Source organism: Heteronotia binoei, chromosome 7 (genome assembly GCF_032191835.1).
Source record: "Heteronotia binoei isolate CCM8104 ecotype False Entrance Well chromosome 7, APGP_CSIRO_Hbin_v1, whole genome shotgun sequence".
NCBI classification, from domain to species: Eukaryota; Metazoa; Chordata; class Lepidosauria; order Squamata; family Gekkonidae; genus Heteronotia; species Heteronotia binoei.
Window position 1 is genome coordinate 109411352 of NC_083229.1, and position 20179 is coordinate 109431530.

General features: G+C 44.8%; 1 protein-coding gene across 1 annotated transcript in view; it reads right to left on the bottom strand.

The window, feature by feature from the left end:
- RREB1 (ras responsive element binding protein 1) overlaps positions 1-20179 on the bottom strand; it is a 191007-nt gene that overhangs the window by 76055 nt on the left and 94773 nt on the right. The window contains exons 3-6 of the mRNA XM_060244191.1: positions 16853-16974; positions 11519-11649; positions 10103-10301; positions 687-776 (exon numbers count right to left, since the gene is read on the bottom strand). Coding sequence (XP_060100174.1) covers positions 687-776; positions 10103-10216 — 204 coding nt within the window. The 5' untranslated portion in view covers positions 10217-10301; positions 11519-11649; positions 16853-16974. The remainder of the gene's footprint in view (positions 1-686; positions 777-10102; positions 10302-11518; positions 11650-16852; positions 16975-20179) is intronic.

The following is a 20179-nucleotide window of genomic DNA, read 5'->3' on the forward strand; positions in this document are numbered from 1 at the left end:
CAACAGCCAGCCAAAAGTGGATTTCTTGCAAAGATAAAGCCCTTGCTTCTTATTCTTCACTTGGTTAAGTAAACCTTAGTTTGTCCTCTCTGAAATTCTGGAAACTGCCCCCAACCTTAACCTTTCCCCCTAAATATTCCTGAAACTTCTGTTTACATCTTATACCTTCCTGCAATCCCTAAAACATGTAACCTGTGTCTTTTTTTTTTTCTTACACCCATTGTCTCCAAAAGTTGCTTTATTCTGAACAAGACACAGAATAACATCAGCGCTGAGCTCACTTTGTGATGTTCTTCTTAAAAGAGCCAACTAAAGGACTGAAGAGTCTGTGCTGAAACTATGGGCAATGTTCATGGCTTAAGAGTTTTTCTCAAGTCTCCAGTGGTTTAAAGACTACTGCGGGAAGAGAACAATACAGCAGGAGCAGAAAGGGAGAAGAACAAAGAATACACTTCTTGAGGAAATGTGTGAGGATTAAAAACCACAGCAGTCCTAATTTCCTGGGTTTGATTGAGAAAATTTGTTACACTGGGCGGCAATCCAGACGAGGAAGCCGCTCTCCCACATAAAATTGAAGAGTCTAACCTACCTCACAGGGTAGATCAGAGTAAGCTGCTTTGGGCCCCCAGTGGGGGAAAGGGCAGGGTATAAATGAAGTGCATAAATAAATGAAACAATCTGTTTACCTGACGAATATGCATGGTCAGCTGATGCTGAGTAGTGCAAATCTTTTCACACAGAGGACATGTATAGGAAGACTTCTCATCTTTTGTTTCCTGGTTTTTTAAAAAAAAACAGAAACACAAATTCAGAAAAATGTTTGCTGAACTCAAGGAAGAGGAAACCAACATTTCAACATGGTATAGATATTATACCTCTGATATTGCTGAAGCAAAGATACAAATAGCCACCATCACCTTACCTGGGAAATCATCCAGCTAGATCCTCAAGAAGGCGAGTTCTTTTTTAAATATTTACAATCGGTGCTTAAATCAGTATAATGAAAGGGGCGGGGGTGAAAATAGCATCAGGCCTACGATCAGATTCTAGATCTGGTTAGAGCTTTTGGCCATTTACTATATGGAATCTGGCAACTAAGGCACACAGAATAAAGGAAACTAGAGTGGTTTTCAAGCTGCTGCTATTTGAAGGCTTTTCACACACGTTTGTCTCCAAAAGGACCCCTGCATAACATAGAAGATTCTTGATGTCTGAAAGGAAATAGAAATGAGGTACCAACCACAGAGCCCATGGTGTTACCATACAAGAATCACCCTACAATTGTGCACTGTGGGTGACTCTAGGTATCCCCAAACATAAGGAACCGGCATACATTCTAAACACTGAAGATCAGAGCAAGCTAGAGCCATGGAGGAAGAACCATTTGACTGAGGTAAGCAGGCGTCCTTATCCTACTGCTTATACCATCTATTTGCCCTCCCCTACAATGGCTTACTATCTGGATTATAATATTTGGGCAGATATTTATGTCTTATTCTGCAAAATGTGCCTGCGCCACCTATGTTATATATTCTATTTTATCTTGTTGTGCTTGTTTTTTGACTGTTTATTACTATTTTATTGTTGGATTTTAACTGTTTTTATTATGTCTACAATCCGCCCTGAAGGCAGAATATAAATCTACCCAAATAAATGAATTAATAGCAACATTAGCAACTTCATACAGCATATGTTATGGCTGCCAGCCTCCAGATGGGGCCTGGAGATTACCTGGAACTCCAGACAGCAGAGATCAATTCCTCTAGGAAAAAAACCCTGCTGTTTTAGAAGGTTGATTTTGGGGCATTATACTCCACTGAGGCCGCTCCTCTCCCCAAACTCTGCCTTCCTTAGGCTCCACCCCCCCCCAAAAAAAATCTCCAGTAATTTCCCAAACTGAAGTTGGCAATCCTAGCTACAAATCAGAATTTATTTCAGTGTAAGAGAACAGGATCCTGTGCTTTTGAAAGTACGTCCTTGAGATACTGAGTCAAAGGCTTTCAAACCAAGGACAGAATGTAACTCTGGGCTGAAACCAAGTCAAATGGCTTTCTCTTTCCCCCAATTGCTTTAAATTGTCAATGTGAGATGCCATTTTGCAAGGAAAGGGTAGAGTTGTCCAGTGACTAATGATTTCATACAATTCATACACAGACACTCGCTTCAAGCCTGTCTGATCAGGCCCTTCAGGGCTTAGGAAGGGCAGCCTAATCCTGCCCCCTCCCCGCTTCTCAGAAATCCTACCAATTTCAGTAGAACTGATTCCTGAGGAAATCTGCACCATGCTAACTTAAACAGCTGTCTAAGAGATGGAGGAGGAGGAAGAAGAAATCATGAAGAAACTGACTCAGTTGAAAATGCTGCTATCTTGCAAAGGGTGGGCTCCCCCTACCAGTCATTTTCATATGCTAAGCCTATAAGAAACAACTGTAAACCAAAATGAAATAGTCCAACTTGGAAATTGTGTCAATTCTAAAGATCGTGAATTGAAGCAAAAAGAAAATGCATCACTGAAAGGAACTTTAGTTTGATGTGGCTTCGTAATATCTATAGTACCACAGGCATACCAATGTTTACTGTGGCCAGCACAAAAAAAAGATGGCACAGAGACATGTCACACTGTTCCTCCAAAGGTTTAGGAACACACATCTCCTTTTTATACATGTTCATAGCTGCCAACACTGGTATAGATAGTGTTCTGCGACAGAGTGCTATAGCTGCAGAGCAGGATTTGAATCCAAGCCCTGGATCTCTTTATGTTCAGGATATCACTACCTAATTTGTGTTTTGTTAACCTCTGCACAACTGCAACATGGAACTGCTCTCTTTCATCTGCTTCTAGATTGTTATACAACCCCCCCCCAATACCTCTTATACTAATGGGTTTGTCCTTCTGTGTATTCCTTAGTCTATAGCTGATGTTCAACCATTCCTGTAGCAATGAGTTCCACAGGTTAATGCTGAACTGTATGCTTCTGTTGGTCCCACCTTCATTTAACAAATAGTTGATCTTAAGAGTTTTGAACAGCAAATAATAGAGAACTGGGGGAAGGGGGATTTTGTATTTCACACCTGCACATACAAACACTCCTTCGATGTGTGTGCAGGATATGTTAGTATGACAAGCCCACCCACCCCAAACCTCTAAATCAGGAGGTGGCCAAACTTGCTTAACATAAGAGTAAATGTTAGATGTTGAATAAATGTCAGATGTTGGAGAGACGTAAGACATGAATGTCAGATGTTTGAGGGTAGGCAGGCAGGAAGGAAAGCAAATAGATGGAAGAGGGAGGGAGATGTGGAAGAAAGCAACTTTAACTTTAAATGCATTCTCCAAGGGCTGGCTGGCTAGGCTGGGGAAGTCATTTAAAGAGACAAATGCCTTCTCCAAGCCAGCCAACAAGGCAGTGGGGGCTTTGAAAGCCACACAATATGTCTGAAAGACCCACATGCAGCTCCCAAGCCACAGTTTGGCCACCCCTGCTCTAAATATTAGCTTATGGAATAGCCTTCATCTCCCGCTTTGCTCCGGGTCTGTTAAACATGATCTTCAAGCAGAGGGAACAAACAGGGAAGAAAAACTCTTGCAGCTGTGCTAACTATTTACAGTTTAAATCCCCAAGGCCTGTGAAATCAGACAGTGTTTTCCCGGCTGACAGAAAGCCATCTACTGCCCTGTGCATTAATTGTTTGGAAGCGCTGCTCATCACATTTTGCAGGGTAAGGAAGAAGCAGCACCCTGCAAAAAACAATGAGGCAAAAGACACACTGTGGCTCAGCCAACACTGATTAGCAGGAGCCCTTGGGTTTAACATTAACCCAACCCCTCCAAACGTCTCTCTCATGCTCACTCAGGGACTGGGCTGCATACCGTAACAGCAGTGAACCGGAGAGCAGGGGGGATTCTGTGTAGGCGCAGAAGGCTGAGCTAGACTTCTGTAAAAGTAGCTCAGCCAGAAGACACTTTTAAAAAGGGAGACCACCGTGCCACCACACTACAGGGCTGGATTCCTGCCGACAGACGAGGGCTTCCCTGAGTTAAGAGGCAGAATTAGCAGCTAATTTGATAACGACGACGCTGGCTTTAATAAAGTGACCCCACTCTTTCCGAGCCCTGCATTGGGTTACTTCACTTCCCAACTCATTGAAGAGACAAATGAGATCTTGCTATGGGAAAATCGATGGGGCGGGGAGGTGAGAAATTATGTGCAAACTGACTAAGGGAGCTTTGACTCTTGAGAGCACATACTCTAAGGTGCCACAGGACAAGGGACTGCCAATCCACAGTTGAGTGAAACTATGGGATCTTAGTGTACAGCTGTGTAAATTTTTAAAAAAGCTAAGAGACAACATAAATTTTAAACAAGACAGTGTAATGTAAAGGTCAGTGGTGTTCTGACAAAGCTTGCACATAGAACTTCAAATAGAAAAGAGCATGTAGCAAAAAAACATTAACAGTAGACAGTTCAAAAGCAGTCTTTCCAATCACAAAGGAGTGACAATATTCCAGTATTTAGTTCATGGAACTAAAAGAAGCCCTTCCAAAGATGTCTGTTCTAGATATCAAGACACTTCATCCATCTTTCTTCAGTTCGGAGGCTTATTTATCACTGGAACCCAATCTTTACAATACATTCACAAGAAACCAACAAGGTTCAGAACATGTCTGTAAGATTTCCAGTTGAAGACAGGGGATCCCCCAGTTTGGAGGCCCTCCCCTTGCTTCAGGGTCATCAAAGTGGGGGAGGGGGGAGAAATGTCTGCTGGGCCCTCTGTTACATCCTATGTAGACTGATTCCCATAGAGTATAATGGAGAATCGATCCATGGGCATCTGGGGCTTATGGGGGGGAGGCTGTTTTTTGAGGTAGAGGCACCAAATTTTCAGCATAGCATCTGCTGCCTCTCTTTAAAACACCCAAGGTTCAAAAAGATCGGACCAGGGGGTCCAATTCTATGAGGCCCCAAAAAGGTGCCCCTATCCATTATTTCCAAATGGAGGGAAGGCATTTAAAAGCCATACAGTCCCTTTAAATGTGATGGCCAGAACTCCCTTTGGAGTTCAGTTGTGCTTGTCACAATCTTGCTTCTGGCTCCACCCCCAAAGCCCCCAGCTATTTCTTGAGTCAGAATTGGCAACCCTACCGACAGGACTCAAATCTAGCTATATGTACAATTGCAGTAGTCCGTGAGCTCTAGCTAGGATGAAGTTGTCAGGGAAGTGACACCCCACCTGGGCACACATACACAACCCTTTCTAGCACAGGAAGAGAAAGTTTACAGTGACCATGTTCAACATATGAGTTCCTTGAGAGGTAGTCAGAAAACCACGACCGCAAAGAAACCATCATCATCAGAAATTCCGAGAACCCTGGGTTTCAGATTTTCCTCCACTGCGTGGTTAGAACGGAGAAAGCCACCGAACTGTATCATCACGAGAACAGAATGGCTGGCCTGCAAACAGGCCACTCTAGCTTTCTGCCTCCAACAGCTGCTGGGAAATTCAGGAACAGGATACGATGGCATTTACTTGCTTGTTTGTCTCTAAGGTCCAATATGTCAGAGGAACACTGCCTTCTAGCATTTTGTTACCTAGCAAATAGTACTGCCACAGTAAAAGCCAGTTAGCAGGTATCTCTGACGCACAGCTATCAAAGACTTCACCATCCCTACTGCTCCCCCCCCCCAAACATGCCCCTCCTCTCTTCTTGCGCCAAAGATTTGCAATGCAAATTTAAAATCTCTAGGCAATCTCGCAAATGTCTCTCAGTTCAAAAGGAAGGGAGAACTGATGGGCAATAATGAGTCCACCTGCAGCAGAAGCAGCGACCTTGCAGCACCTGCAGGAAAGGAAACCAAATCCCAGGTACCGAACAGCCTCCACAAAAACCGCCACCAACTTGCCTGCTTGGGCAAACCTCTTTATCAGAGGACGGCTCAAGCAGCAGACATGATTAGTGGGCTAACTTCTGCGCTGACCTAAAGGGAAAGCCACTCTCCCCCCTCCCCCTCAACGCACACCCCCTTATTTATTTATTTTTGTAACACACAAGCATCTCTTTTAATCCCCTCAACATTTACTCTCTTGATCTAATGCCCAGTGAAAAGGCTGCTGGAATTAAAAGGTCAGCGGCTGTACGGGACTGCCCTTCAGCAGCGTGCACACACGCACACAACCCACCCACCGCATGCTCACTCTGACAGGCAGCTGTGCCGCGGGGGCCCCTCCCCTCCTGTCTCTGAGCAAGGCAGTTTCGGCCCTCCCGGAACAATTCAACTAAGTCTGGCACTGATCAAACGGGAATGGCAGCTCGCAGAGTCTGGTGCCTGGTTCCTGAGGGAGCTGAACGTGCTCGTTTTCTAATGCTAGCTATTGTCCAGCCCTTAAGGACAGGCCAGCAGTGAGAAATGAGCGGCTTCCGCATCACGCTGCTCTCCGGAAGGACTCTGGAGAAAGGAAAAAAGTTGTTTCTGGCTCTCCTGGAAGGAATAAACTTTAAAGCACAGCAACAGCTCTGAAAGCTTTACAAGGTGGAAAGCAGAGTTGCACTGCTGAGCTGCAGTGTTCCCTCTAAGTTGAGTTAGTGAGAGCTAGCTCAGTTTTTTAGCTTCTGGCTCACACTTTTTTTGTCTTAGCTCAGGCAAAATGGCCCCAGAGCAAACTAACTGATGCTGTAGCTTGCAGCTATAATGCCAGTAGCTCACAAAGTAGATTTAGGTTTAGGTTTATTTGATTTATATCCCACCCTCCCCTCCGAAGCAGGCTCAGGGCGGCTCACAATTCATAACCAACAATAAAAACATTTAAGTTAAAACATTACATTAAAACAATTCGGTGCTCATTTCAGCACAGTTTAAAGATGGCATTCAGTAGTCTTAAACATCCACTCAGATCTAATACCACGGCGACGGTCGCCATTTCAATTAAAAATTAAAGTAGAACTTTTGCTCACAAGACTCCACAGTTTAGAGGGGAACATTGCTTGCCTGTAACTGCTGTTCATCAAGCATCTTCTGTGCAGGCACACATGGGGGACTGCGCAAGAGCAGACCCACTATTGGATAGATTTTTACAGCTAAAAGCCTCTAGGGGGTGCTGCACACTGGAGCCAGAAACTTGTTTCCACCCAGGGACCACACACTCCTGCACACCAACCCCCCTTCTACCCTCAGTACCTCTAGCGCTGCCAAAGCAGCACTTGTAGCGGGGCAGGAGGGAGAGTACACGTGCCTGCACAGAAGATATTCAATGAACAGCAGTTACAAGTAACTGCAACTCTGTTTTCATCATTGATGGGGATTCTAGCAAGCTACACCAACAGGAAGAGGGGCACGCTCCCCTATTTAAACAGTGACTGAAGAACCGCCTTCCCCACTCAAGCTTTGCATTTTGCCTGCAGATCCAACGTGTTGTGTTATACAAAAGTGCCTGAGGACAACCAGGCAGCAGCTCTCCAAATCTCCATCAAGGGTATTCCATCCAAGAAAGAAGAAGACGACGACTGCAGATTTATACACTGCCCTTCTCTCTGAATCAGAGACTCAAGAGCGGCTTACAATTTCCTATATCTTCTCCCCCCACAACAGACACCCTGTGAGGTGGGTGGGGCTGAGAGGGCTCTCACAACAGCTGCCCTTTCAAGGACAACCTCTGCTAGAGCTATGGCTGACCCAAGGCCATTCCAGCAGGTGCAAGTGGAGGAGTGGGAAATCAAATCCAGTTCCTCCAGATAGGAGTCCACACACTTAACCACTACACCAAACTGGCATAATGAAGATATTCTTCAGAGGGCTCTCACAGCAGCTGCCCTTTCAAGAACAACCTCTGCCAGAGCTACGGCTGACCCAAGGCGATGATTGTAGCTGTAGAGAGTCTCCAGTGGCTGCTCTGAGCAAGTGCAATCCCATATGGGACTGCACAAGAGACTGAAGATAAATCAGTTTTTTATGATAATCTCTTTCACTGCCCCGTGGCGCAGAGTGGTAAAGCTGCAGTACTGCAGTTGGAGCCCTCTGCTCACGACCTGAGTTTGATCCCAGCAGAAGCTGGTTCAGGTAGCTGGCTCCAGGTCAACTCAGCCTTCCATCCTTCCAAGGTCAGTAAAATGAGTACCCAGCTTGCTGGGAGGAAAGTGTAGATGACTGGGGAAGGCAATGGCAAACCACCCCATAAAAAGTCTGCCGTGAAAACGTGAAAGCAACGTCACCTCAGTCGAAAACGACTGATGCTTGCATAGGGGACTACCTTTACCTTTCACACTAGTTGTTTTAATACATTTTTTTAAATCCCACCCTTTTTTCAAAGGTGCTCAGGGTGGCATACACTGTTCTTCCTTCTCCAAAAACAACCCTGCAAGGTGAGTTAAGCTGAGCAAGAGACCAAGCCTCTTCACACTATAGAGAGGGCACATATGGGGTCTGGGTTCCATACCTTGTGGCCTGTTGTAACATTCACACCTAACTTGCAGTTTCTTTCTAATTCCTGTGCCAATAGTGACCTGGATTACAACTATGGTGTGTACGGAGAATGGAGCTTCAGCTTTTCCCTCTGCACCAGTGTCATGACCAGTAATAACCACAGGTGTATGCTGTTAGGAGTGGTGGGCAGGACTTTTTTTGTAGCAGGAACTCCTTTGCATATTAAGCCACACCCCCAGATGTAGCCAATCCTCCAAGAGCTTACGGTAGGTCCTGTACTAAGAGCCCTGTAAGCTCTTGAAGGATCGGCTACATCAGGGGGTGTGGCCTAATATGTAAAGGAATTCCTGCCACAAAAAAAGCCCTGGTGGTAGGGGGAAGTACACTCATCCGTTTCTGCAACAGGCCAAGAAGAGACACCCAGGAACATTTCAGCAAGTGAAACTGGGCACTACATGCATGGGAACAGAAAACTTGCAAGCTTTCAAGGCTCAGCACTCAGTCCCTTTCATTCTATCTAGTGGCAAGATTTTAAAAAGCCACTGTGATTTCTCAATCACCAGGCTAAACATCAGGGGAGCACTTGCTAATTATGCAGCATGCTTGCCTCTGCCAACGAAAGAGGGAGTATTTCACAGCATGTTTTCCAATGTACTACTGGGTGACACTGTCTTTGACAGAAATAACCCCAAGAGGGCACAAACAATGGTTAGGAGGATTCCAAGTGCTTGACATCCAAAAGGAGCCTAGTTGCTGCTCACTGCTAACAGGCTCCACCTTTTCTCATATTATGGTTCCTACAGCTGAAAATAGACAGAAACCTTCCTTTCCTGCTCTGAAAATCACACAGCAAAAAATATGATATTGGATTTATACCCCGCCCTATACTCCGAATCTCAGAGCAGCTTATAATCTCCTTTACCTTCCCCCCTCCCAACAATAGACACCATGTGAGGTAGGTGGGGCTGAGAGAGTTCTCCTAGAAGCTATCCTTTCATGAACAGCTCTGTGAGAGCTATGGCTGACCCAAGGCCATTCCAGCAGCTGCAAGTGGAGGAGTGGGGAATCAAACCCAGTTCCTCCAGATAAGAGTCCTTGCACTTAACCACTACACCAAACTATCTCAAAGGATGCAGCCTGGAAAATGATAAAGGATACCACATGCTATGAGCATCTACGACTATAAAACACAAGCCCCAGGCCATGTGCTACCGCAGTTGCACTTTTTCCAGTTGCTGTAACATTTATTTATATATAATGGGATCAGTCCAGTAGTAATCGGTATACCTCCAATTTTCATAATACATTTTCTATGGCAAGCTATGCACACAAGGATGTATAAGCTTGAGTACAAGGGAAAAGACCTGTCATAAACTGGCAAAATGCCTTTACAAAGCCAAGTGTTGATCATAACAGTAAAGCTCTGGATATTTTTAAAAGTGCATTTGCGCTGCAATTTCATGTCTTTAAACGGATGATTGTAAGATACAGCGGAGTACCAAAATGCAGGTTAAACATATTTTAACAGACAGAAAATTAAATTAGTCTGCATTAGCTTTAACATACCAGGTCATGATGAGACTGGTATCGCAGAACTCAGTGCCCGCAAATGGTTGGGGTTTTTTGTTTTGTTTTGAAAAATGACTGTCTTGTGCATTACAAAAAAAAGTCTGCTTATCCTTTACCTGGTTTCTACGGCCAATCCGATTAGGAGTAAGTGATTTTGATGGGGATTTAACATTTGGAGACACAGCGCCATTTTCGGGCATTTTTCCCAAGCTCATGACAGCTGCCATCATTGTATCAATGGAGGACAAATCCGTGACTTCAACAGTTGGATAACCCTGGTGTTGCTGCAGAACTGCTTAAGCTTCCAGGTTTGTTCTCTGGATGGTAAGCAGAAAAAAACAAACAAAAAAGGAAGGTCAGATACCCAACCAATAAAAGCAGCCACAGAAACAATATGCCCTATGTGTCTTGTCCATTAAGAGGATTTTTTAAAATTCTGGTCTAATTCTCTGCACTTTCAAATCTGTAGCCTGTGCATTTTTCAAACACATTCTGTGCAGTTTTGAAATCTTTCCATTTTAAAAAATCTTGTTAATTTGCCCCCTTATGTTTTATATTCTTGCAACCTGGTGCTGCACTATTAGGTGCCTGAGAATGTAAGCTGGGATAGCATTGGTTTAAATAAATAAGGAAGACAAAACTCAGCCATTGAAGGACAATCACTTATGCAAAGACACTACATGGCTCATCTTTGTGCTCCTCCATTTCACCCTGACAGCAACAATCCAATGGAGGTAGGTTAGACAGAAAAAGAGTTATGGGACCAGCACAGACAAACAACCTGTAGACTGGGAGGAGGGCTAGAGTGAGAGAGGACAAATGGCTCCTTTTTCCTCTTCTGAAAGCACAGCTCCACTGCAGAAAGGAGTCTAATTCATCCCCTTATGCCTTCTCCATCCATCCCACCAATCCATATGACCAGAGGTTTTTTGTAGAAAAAGCCAAGCAGCAACTCTTTTGCATATCAGGCCACACCCCTGATGTCGCCATTGTTTCACACAGGGTTTTTTTGTAGAAAAAGCCAGGGCTTTTTTTTTTTAGTAGGAACACAGTTTCAGTTGGCTTGGTGTCAAGGGGTGTGGCCTAATATGCAAATGAGCTCCTGCTGGGTTTTTCCTACAAAAGCCCTGCATGAAACAATGGTGGTGTCAGGGGGTGTGGCCTAATATGCAAATGAGTTCCTGCTGGGAGTTTCCTGCAAAACATCCAACAGTAACTCATTTGCATAATAGGCCACACCCCTGACAACAAGCCAACTGGAACTGTGTTCCTGTGCATTCCTACTGAAAAAAAGCCCTGTATTTGATTGCTCCTAAACCCGGATCCCACAACTGCAGGAATAAAGAAACAAAGAAAGAAGACTTTCATGGATGGATGGATGGATGGATGGATGGATGGATGGATGGATGGATGGCCCCTCAGGACTATTTTGTCCAATGAGATATTGCAGCCATACAGAATAAGCAATTATTACAAATAGGTTTCTAAAATAGCTTTCATATCAAACCAACCATTCCAGCTGAACTAATTACCTTCATTGTTTTTTTCTTTTGACACTGTCCAGTGGGATGTCCACTCCTTGTTTGCTGCTCTCCTGTATCAGTGTCTCAGGCTTAGTCCCATCTAGATCCCAAGCCTTTTTCCTCGGCAGCACCAGCTAACACTGGATGATGAAAAAGAGAGGGGGTGGAAAAGGTTAAGCTCCAACAGCAAAGATCATGAGATGCATCCAAATACCATGTACAAAATAATATAACAATTCAATATTTAGAATCACAGCTCTCAGACCAGCAATGTAACTACCCCATGCCCAACTCATACTGAGACAATAAGAACCTAAGAGAAGCCATGTTGGAACAGGCTAATGGCCCATCAGTCCAAAACTCTGTCACACAGTGGCCAAAAAAACCAGGGGCCAAGACACTAGAAGCCCTGCCACTGTTGCTCTCCCCCAAACACAATGACTGGGAGGAGAGTTTTAGCATCTTGGATCCCTGTTTGAATTGGGCCCCCAGATGCTTAAAACTTAAATTTAATATGGAACTCCCAATACAGGATTGCTTGACAGGACCAGGGCTCATAAACAGAGTTTTGTGCAATTAGGCCTCAGATCAGTGGAAAGCCACTTTCACAATTACCATCCTGGCCCCACTGGTGGACCTCCTGATGGCACCTGGTTTTTTGGCCACTGTGTGACACAGAGTGTTGGACTGGATGGGCCATTGGCCTGATCCAACATGACTTCTCTTATGTTCTTATCAACGGTAGAGCCATATTTACTTCCCTTTTTGTCACGAGGTCCGCACTTTAGGGAGGCTCGCAGCTTATGCTTTCCAGTGGCAGCAGGTGTTTAAAGGTGGATTCACTGCTTCAATAAGTGGTGGCAGCTGCGAGAGGGGATTGGATAAACATATACAGTAGAGGTCTGTGAGTGGCTATTCGCCACAAGGTATAGGTGGAACCCACGCCTGGGGAAGGGATGCTATCCTTTGTGATTGTGGAGCAACAGTGGGTGGGCTTCTGGAGTTCAGGCCCCAGTGGTAGACCTCCTGATGGAACCTGGATTTCGGCCACTGTGCAACACAGACTGTTAACCGGATAGGCCATTGGCCTGGTCCAACATGGCTTTTCATGTTCTTACTGGCTGGTAGGATGCCAATTGACCCAATGGACAAATTCTTATGCAGACACTGCCTATGCATCTTCATAAGCATAGGTCTGTAAAACCTGGGTTTTTAAAAACCCTTATAATAGTCCAAGGTCACACAGTATTCAAGGTTCACTCTCCAAAGAATGTGGTGTCCAAGCACCTTTGAGAAACTTTAAGCCATATGTGCAGGGATTTTAATGTTGAAGTACTCCTTTCATACCTTCAAGGGAATATTCTGCCATTTAAAATGTAAATGGAAGGGCTACAAATGTGGGGCGGGGGAGGGAAACCTCTGCTTTTATGGCCATATTCTCATGAAATGCTTCCCTGAGGAAACTGACCTTTGCTCTCAAGGAGTGAGTTCCCAGGACATTTTGAGCACTTCCAAAGAAAGCTACTGCAACGAAAGAGCCCATTACACTGGGGGAAAATGGACCCGTTCAGATTAAGGCTAAAAGCATTATCGGAGGGTTAAGGTTCAAAGGAGAGTTCCAGTCCTTCCATTTTGATCCTGCCCCTTGAAAGACAAGCCAGACAAGAGCTACAGGATTTGAGATCTTCTGCAGACGTAAACAGGCTACCAGAAGTTGCTGGCAGTGAGAGGGAAAGGGGGCTTTTGACAAAGGCCAGCCCTGAAGCAGTACCACAATAGTCAGTCAAACACCCAAAATGATGACAGGGAGAAACACAAAAAAAGAAAACCCAACTGAAGCAAAAGATTGTTGCTTCCCAGTCTCAACAGGAAGACATTTGCTAGATCTATTTCCTCCTTTGGGATTATAAAAAAAAACACACACACACAATTGTGCCATGCAATGTTCACATCTTTTTTTTTTAAGAAACCCAAGAAGAATTGTAAACTGATGCTTCTTTCCCTGTACAAGTGAGAAAGCCAAAGGAAGTGACTCCAGGTCCTGTTTTCTTTTTCCTTCCTCTCTGTCCCCTTCTAAAATTTATGCTGCCACCGACTATGTGTTGACACCTCAGAAGGAACTGCAAGGAGAAAACCGTCCAAACTCTGCACACCAGCCCCCTTAGCCAGAACTATCTCTATGAAAATGTATACTGTACTCTCTTTGGTTGCCTGCTGGGTACTTAAAGATCCCACTTTGGGAAAGGTAGGGAAAGGAGAGGAAAAAACACACAATATGTACGGTGCATGCACAGAGCAAGGAGAACTCCAGGCCTCCAGAACACAACGGCCCATTGTTCTTTCTCTAACTCTCCCTCCCCTTTTGCACAGCAATGGTGTTGAGAAGCATCAATTCTTCCCTAATTAGGCCAAAGAAAGAGATTTAACACTTTCCTTAGAAGCCTGCTGCTGAGTACATCAAACGCAGGCCCAGTTTCATGCTTAAGGAGCAATTACTTTAGACTAGAGCAAGCGGCTGGTTGAAACGTTGCAAACAGGGAAATGCTAAAGGTGCAGGAGGCTTTGTTGCTTCCCGCACTTCACTCGCAATGGGTAAACTGTGAGCCCTCTTATGTCATTTCAGCTTGGAGATTTTGTTTCACATAAAGTCATGTGAGGGTTTTGTTTGTTTGTTTGCTTTCTATGTTTCCTTGTAGCACCAGGGTTTCCTCTAAAGCTGCAGTCCAATGAATGTGTACTTAGAAGTAAATTCCATTTTACAGAGAGGCAGGGCTTTTGGGGGGGGGGAGCAGGAGCTCCTTTGCATATTAGGCCACACACCCCTGATGTAGCCAATCAGCCTGGAGCTTACAGTAGGCCCTGTACTAAGAGCCCCGTAAGCTCTTGGAGGGGGTGTGGCCTAATAAGCAAAGGAGTTCCTGCTACAAAAAAAGCCCTGCAAAGCGGAGTTTAATTCCAAACAAACAGATACAAAGGATCAGGCTACTCATGTCACTCAAAACCACCAAGACTTATTTAAAATTCTAGTAGACATTAAGGTATGATCCATGCATACCTTAATGCAAATGGAGCTGCCTTATACTGTCTTTGGGTCTTGGGTCAGCGATAGCTCTGGCAGAGGTTGTCCTTGAAAGGGCAGCTGCTGTGAGAGTTCTCTCAACCCCACCCACCTCACAGGGTGTCTGTTGTGGGGGAGGAAGATAAAGGAAATTGTGAGCCGCTCTGAAACGCTGAGATTTGGAGTGGAGGGCGGGATATATATCCAATATCATCATCTTCTTTGTGTTTTTACTGAATCAGACCACTGGTCTATCAATGGCAGTACTGTCTACTCAGACCAGCAGCAACTCTTCTGGGTCTCAGGCAGAGAAGAAGAAGAGTTGGATTTACACCCCACCCTTCGATCGGATTTCTCAGAGCAGTTTACAATTTCCTTCCATTTGTCTCCCCACAACTGACACCCTGTGAGGTATGTGAGGCTGAGAGCACGAACTGCAATTTTAAAAAAATAATCACCTGTGGTCTGAAGTAGTATAACCTAGTCTACTACTTCATTGTACAGTATGTGTAGACGAGGGTCTCAATTCCCCTCCAAAACAGCAATACTTAAATCCAAGAACATGTGTTTACAAAGAGGAGTCCACCATTTGAGCATGTAAGACCTTCCCAAATTGTAATGGTGATGGAAATAAACCCAAGCACTTGTACCACAACAAGGACCTAGATGACCCTGAAGGTCCCTTCCAATTCTATGATCTGGAAAGAGAGCAGGGATTAAGGGGATGTAAACATAAGAACATAAGAGAAGCCATGTTGGATCAGGCCAATGGCCCATCCAGTCCAACACTCTGCGTCACACAGTGACCAAAAAAACCCTGGTGCCATCAGGAGGTCCATCAGTGAGGCCAGGACACTAGAAGCCCTCCCACTGCCCCACCAAGCACCAAGAATATGGAGCATCGCTGCCCCAGACAGAGAGTTCCAAAAATACACTGTGGCTAATAGCCACTGATGGACCTCTGCTCCGTATGTGAGTCAACGGCCTTCCCAACAAGGGGGCAGAGGTTAGTTCCTGTTGAAACTACTGAAAATACAAAACCAGGTTTACCCAAGATGACAAGGTAGTATGTACTCTGCAATCCCCTCCGAGTTCAGAATGCAGTACTTGGCACGCAATCCAGCATCTCGTTAACATGAGAGGGGAGGAAAGCTACTAGGATAGTCCAGGGCAGTGTCTTGTCAGATCCCAGAAGTAAGAGGGCACTGAGCAGACACCAGTCAAGTGACTTTTGTTCTTGGAAAATATCGACTTTCCCCGTCCATGTCATTCAAGGACACCTGTGCTACTGCTTCCCACATACTTCCAGATTAGCATCGCAGCTGACCGCTGTATGCTGTTCTCAGCCAATAAAAAACAACCTTATGTGACCCCAACGTTCTGTGCAGGTGACCCAGGGCTGCATCTGTCCTCTTGGGAGTTACAGAAAAAAGACTCATGCACACCATTGCTCAGAGACAGAACACCAATCAAGGCAGCCTTAATGGCAGCCTAATCTATTACCTGCCCACAGGAAAGAGAAGCCACAGAATAGAACAGCTGTACAGTGAAAAAAGGGATTCAAGCACCCACAAGAGTATACCAAAGGCTTATTGGGTTGGATCTCACAAAATCTCCACCAACTCTTCCCCGCCTCTCCATCCTGCTGCAAGCCAAAATACCCCTTGCAATGCTGCTCCTAAGGGAAAGGGGACTGCTCATCAGGGGGAGTCCATGGTCTGCCAAAGGAGGGGGGAAATTAACAAATCTCCCTTCTTCCATCTGCAAACATTTTCAACTTCACCCAACCCCTCAACTTGAAGTATATGCAAAAAGCAAAAAAAGGCTGAACACAAAAAATACACCCTGCCCATGCTGAATTTCTACAATCAACCAAACGAGTCAATATCCAAAAGCCAATACTCTCCTGTCAGAACAGTGCAATAGAAAAACTGATGCTAAACTTTTAAAGAGAAGAACGTAGAGAAGAGAAACTACTTGGATCACTGCAAAATGTATTTTCCCAGGAAAAGGAAAGGTCCCCTGAGCAAGCACCAGTCATTTCCGACTCTGGGGTGACGTTGCTTTCACATTTTCACGGCAGACTTTTTACAGGGTGGTTTGCCATTGCCTTCCCCAGTCATCTACACTTTCCCCCCAGCAAGCTGGGTACTCATTTTACCGACCTCGGAAGGATGGAAGGCTACCTGAAAACCCAGCTTCCACCGGGGATCGAACTCAGGTCGTGAGCAGAGCTTAGGACTGCAATACTGCAGCTTTACCACGGGGCTCTTTCCCCAACTGACCTGTAAAATCATGGATCTGTCCTTGCTTTCCAAGCGATGGCGCAAATGGGATTCTGATGGCTGTAACTGACTGGTAGTGTCTCTTCAGTATTAGTGTTGATGGAATTCCCGTACAACACTGCCTAGAAGAGAAAGGAAAGGTGAAATTAGGGCAATCCAATGATTAAATATATTAAACGTGTGTGTGTGTGTAGCAGACTTGGGGACATGCTGTCATCTCTCAAAGGTGTACTGCAGTGTTGTAAGTCTGCCATGGCCTGCCAAAGGAGGTGGGGGGAGGAAATCAACAAATCTCTCGCCTCTTCCATCCACAAAATTGTAAAGCCTTCAGTTGTAAAGCCTTCCCTTCAAGGAGGACAAGGTAATGCCCATGGATCCCACACCCCTTTCCCCTCTCAAGTATGCTGAGTGATGGTGAAGGGCTTTAGTAGCTTCATAACCTGTACACATTGGAATCCAGGTCTTCTCCATTTGAGGCTCAAAACTCTAGGGTGGCACACAAAGCATACACACAAAGAGCCAACCTCAAGTCAAATAGGAAACATGAATATAGATTCAGGTGGATAGCTATGTTGGTTTGAAGTTTGAGTCCAGTGGTACCTTTAAGACCCACAAAGTTTTATTCACGGTTTATTCAAAGTTTTATTCCTTGTATCTGAAGAAGCGTGCTTGCACGTGACAGGTTATTCCTTGAATAGAACTTCACTGGTTTTAAGGTTGCCACTGGACTCAGACTTTGTTTTGAGGAAAGATTAATGTAGACTTTTGTTCCGTGAAGAAAGGGCATGATGCAAAGGTTGAAAAAAAAATTAAATAAAACAGGACAGTTTTGAGAAATAAGACTCAGGCTAAAGTGGGTCATCCTTACAAACACAGTCTGAGTGACATAATGAGGTATTTACATGTTTAACTGCACACTGTTATCAGAATTTATATTTAATTTCAACAAACAAAACAGATGCCAAATTATAGTCTTGTTAGTGGGCATGTATTTATTCTACAATTGATATTTGTGAATGTGAAAAACACCACCTTTGAAATCATCAGAATTAGAACATTTGGCTTCAGCTACTTGTCATCCAGAAAGCTAAAACACTTTTCTTTAAAGAAAAAAAAACAGGGTGGAATTCTTAGAGTGGGAGCTTGAAGTAGGGATGGCCACAAACCGAACTACAAACTGAAATTTGTCATGAGCTGGGCCTGGTTCATGGTTCGCAAATTTTAATTCATGACACCCTGCTCCCCACCAACCTCCCAGGTTGCTTTGCGAAGTTTGTGCGGTTTGTGTCAGCAGACATGCTGGTGCTGACAGCAGGGCTTGGAGAAGTCTCCTTCAATGCCTTCTTCATACTGTTCCTCTATGGCAGCACGACTTGGCCGGTGACCTTGTAAATTATGCCACGGTGACAGCACAGCTTCCAAAAGCCATTTTAGGGGAACCCTTTAAACGGCTTTTGCAAGCCACATTATATCACAAACCTCGAACCAGTTCGTTAAATGGAAATGTTCGTGGAGGTTCGTGAGACCCCACAAACCTTCATTTCCCCAGTTCATGCCCATTCCTAACCTGAAGCTACCTGTTGGCCACCTGAGGCCCAAACAGGAGCTACTCTGGATCTTAAGCTCCTTTAAAAAAAATGCATCTACTTATAAGAACTGTGGAAGCATTGGCAAGAAAACAGCAGTCAAGCTTTGAGTCCGCACTTTTGTACGATAAACACGATTTAACTGGGGAACTGAGAGCTGCCGGTGCCTGGCGCTTGGCATATCCATTTTGTGTCAGTAAAGCACAAGCTTCTAATTCCAAAAATATTTTTCACCGCCTTAACTTCGCAACGGACTTAATTCATAAAACGCTAAAGACATCCGCTACTGCACAACATCTCTGTTAGGCGCTCCTGAATCTCTTGAAGCCTCACAGATACAGACAAGTGTAAAGGCATGGGGGAGCGGGGGGGAGGTAAGGTTAGCTCTCTTCACGGTGCCTGCTTTTAAAATTATATACCAGGGACCCCAACATGGTGCCATTGGACATCCTACTACATAACTAACTCACCTCAAAGGCAAAAGGAAGGTTTATAGCTCATTCAAAATTAAACAATACAAATACACAGAAATTAAAAGCAGATGCCTACTTAAGAAATTAAACATTTATTAAGCAGCATCTTAAGGGAGGGACGGTGGCTCAGTGGTAGAGCATCTGCTTGGGAAGCAGAAGGTCCCAGGTTCAATCCCCGGCATCTCCAAAAAAAAAAAAAAGGTCCAGGCAAATAGGTGTGAAAAACCTCAGCTTGAGACCCTGGAGAGCGCTGCCAGTCTGAGAAGACAATACTGACTTTGATGGACCAAAGGTCTGATTCAGTATAAGGCAGCTTCATATGTTCAACAGTCCATCCAAGATGCAAAATTATCATTTTATGTGTCCTGGAGTTTTGCATAACACAGATTTCCGTACAACCGCATTTTTATTGCTTGGGTTTCCTGTGACTGCCAAGCCTGCTGTACTGACCTTATTACTTTTTATACTTTTATTTTAATGCACAGGATTGAGCAAGGTTGTTGACTCCAGCATGTCGCAAAACACATCAATGATGCTGTACAGGAGAGTCTTCTCTGCCCCACTTCTGCAGCATGCTGGTTTTCTGAGATGCTCCTGTGCCACAATTGATTGCACTGGCTGTTATCAGGCATACTGGGATATCAGAACAGCCCTGGAGCAAACTGACCTCAGCTATGGCAACAGGTACAGGCTCACCTGTCAATAGGTACAGACTGCTCTGGGCTACCAGGAGGGCAGCCTACCAAAAACTTTCCTGGCAAGTTAAACTGCTGGTCCCTATCTTCTCTCACAGATAGGTTTCAAGACAGTGCCGGATTAAACCCTGTGGAGACCCCTAGGCAGTCAAAATCTCAGGGCCCCTCTTACAAATTATCTCTTAATATCTCCATCAAAAGCATCTTATCAAAAGTCCCTTTGACAAAGCTGTGGGGGAGAGGCAGAGACAAGCAAACCGGCTCAGGACCCCTAGAGGTGTGGAGGCCCATAGGCCGGTGCCTACTTGGCCTATTTGTTAATCAGGCCCTGCTTTAAAATGGCGTGCGCACTTCCTCAAAGCCTTATTTGCTAGCTCTGGGTGGACTTTTGCACATTCAACAGAATGAGAAGCCAGAATGCTGCGCTGCCAGCGTTCTGTTTCCACTGAGATTTATATACAAAGGAATGTTCGAAGTCTGAACCCATCTCCTGCCATCCAAAGTGACTCATCCCCTTCCACCCCTTTAAAATTCTATCACCTCATTTTTTGACCTAATTTGACCTAATAAGGA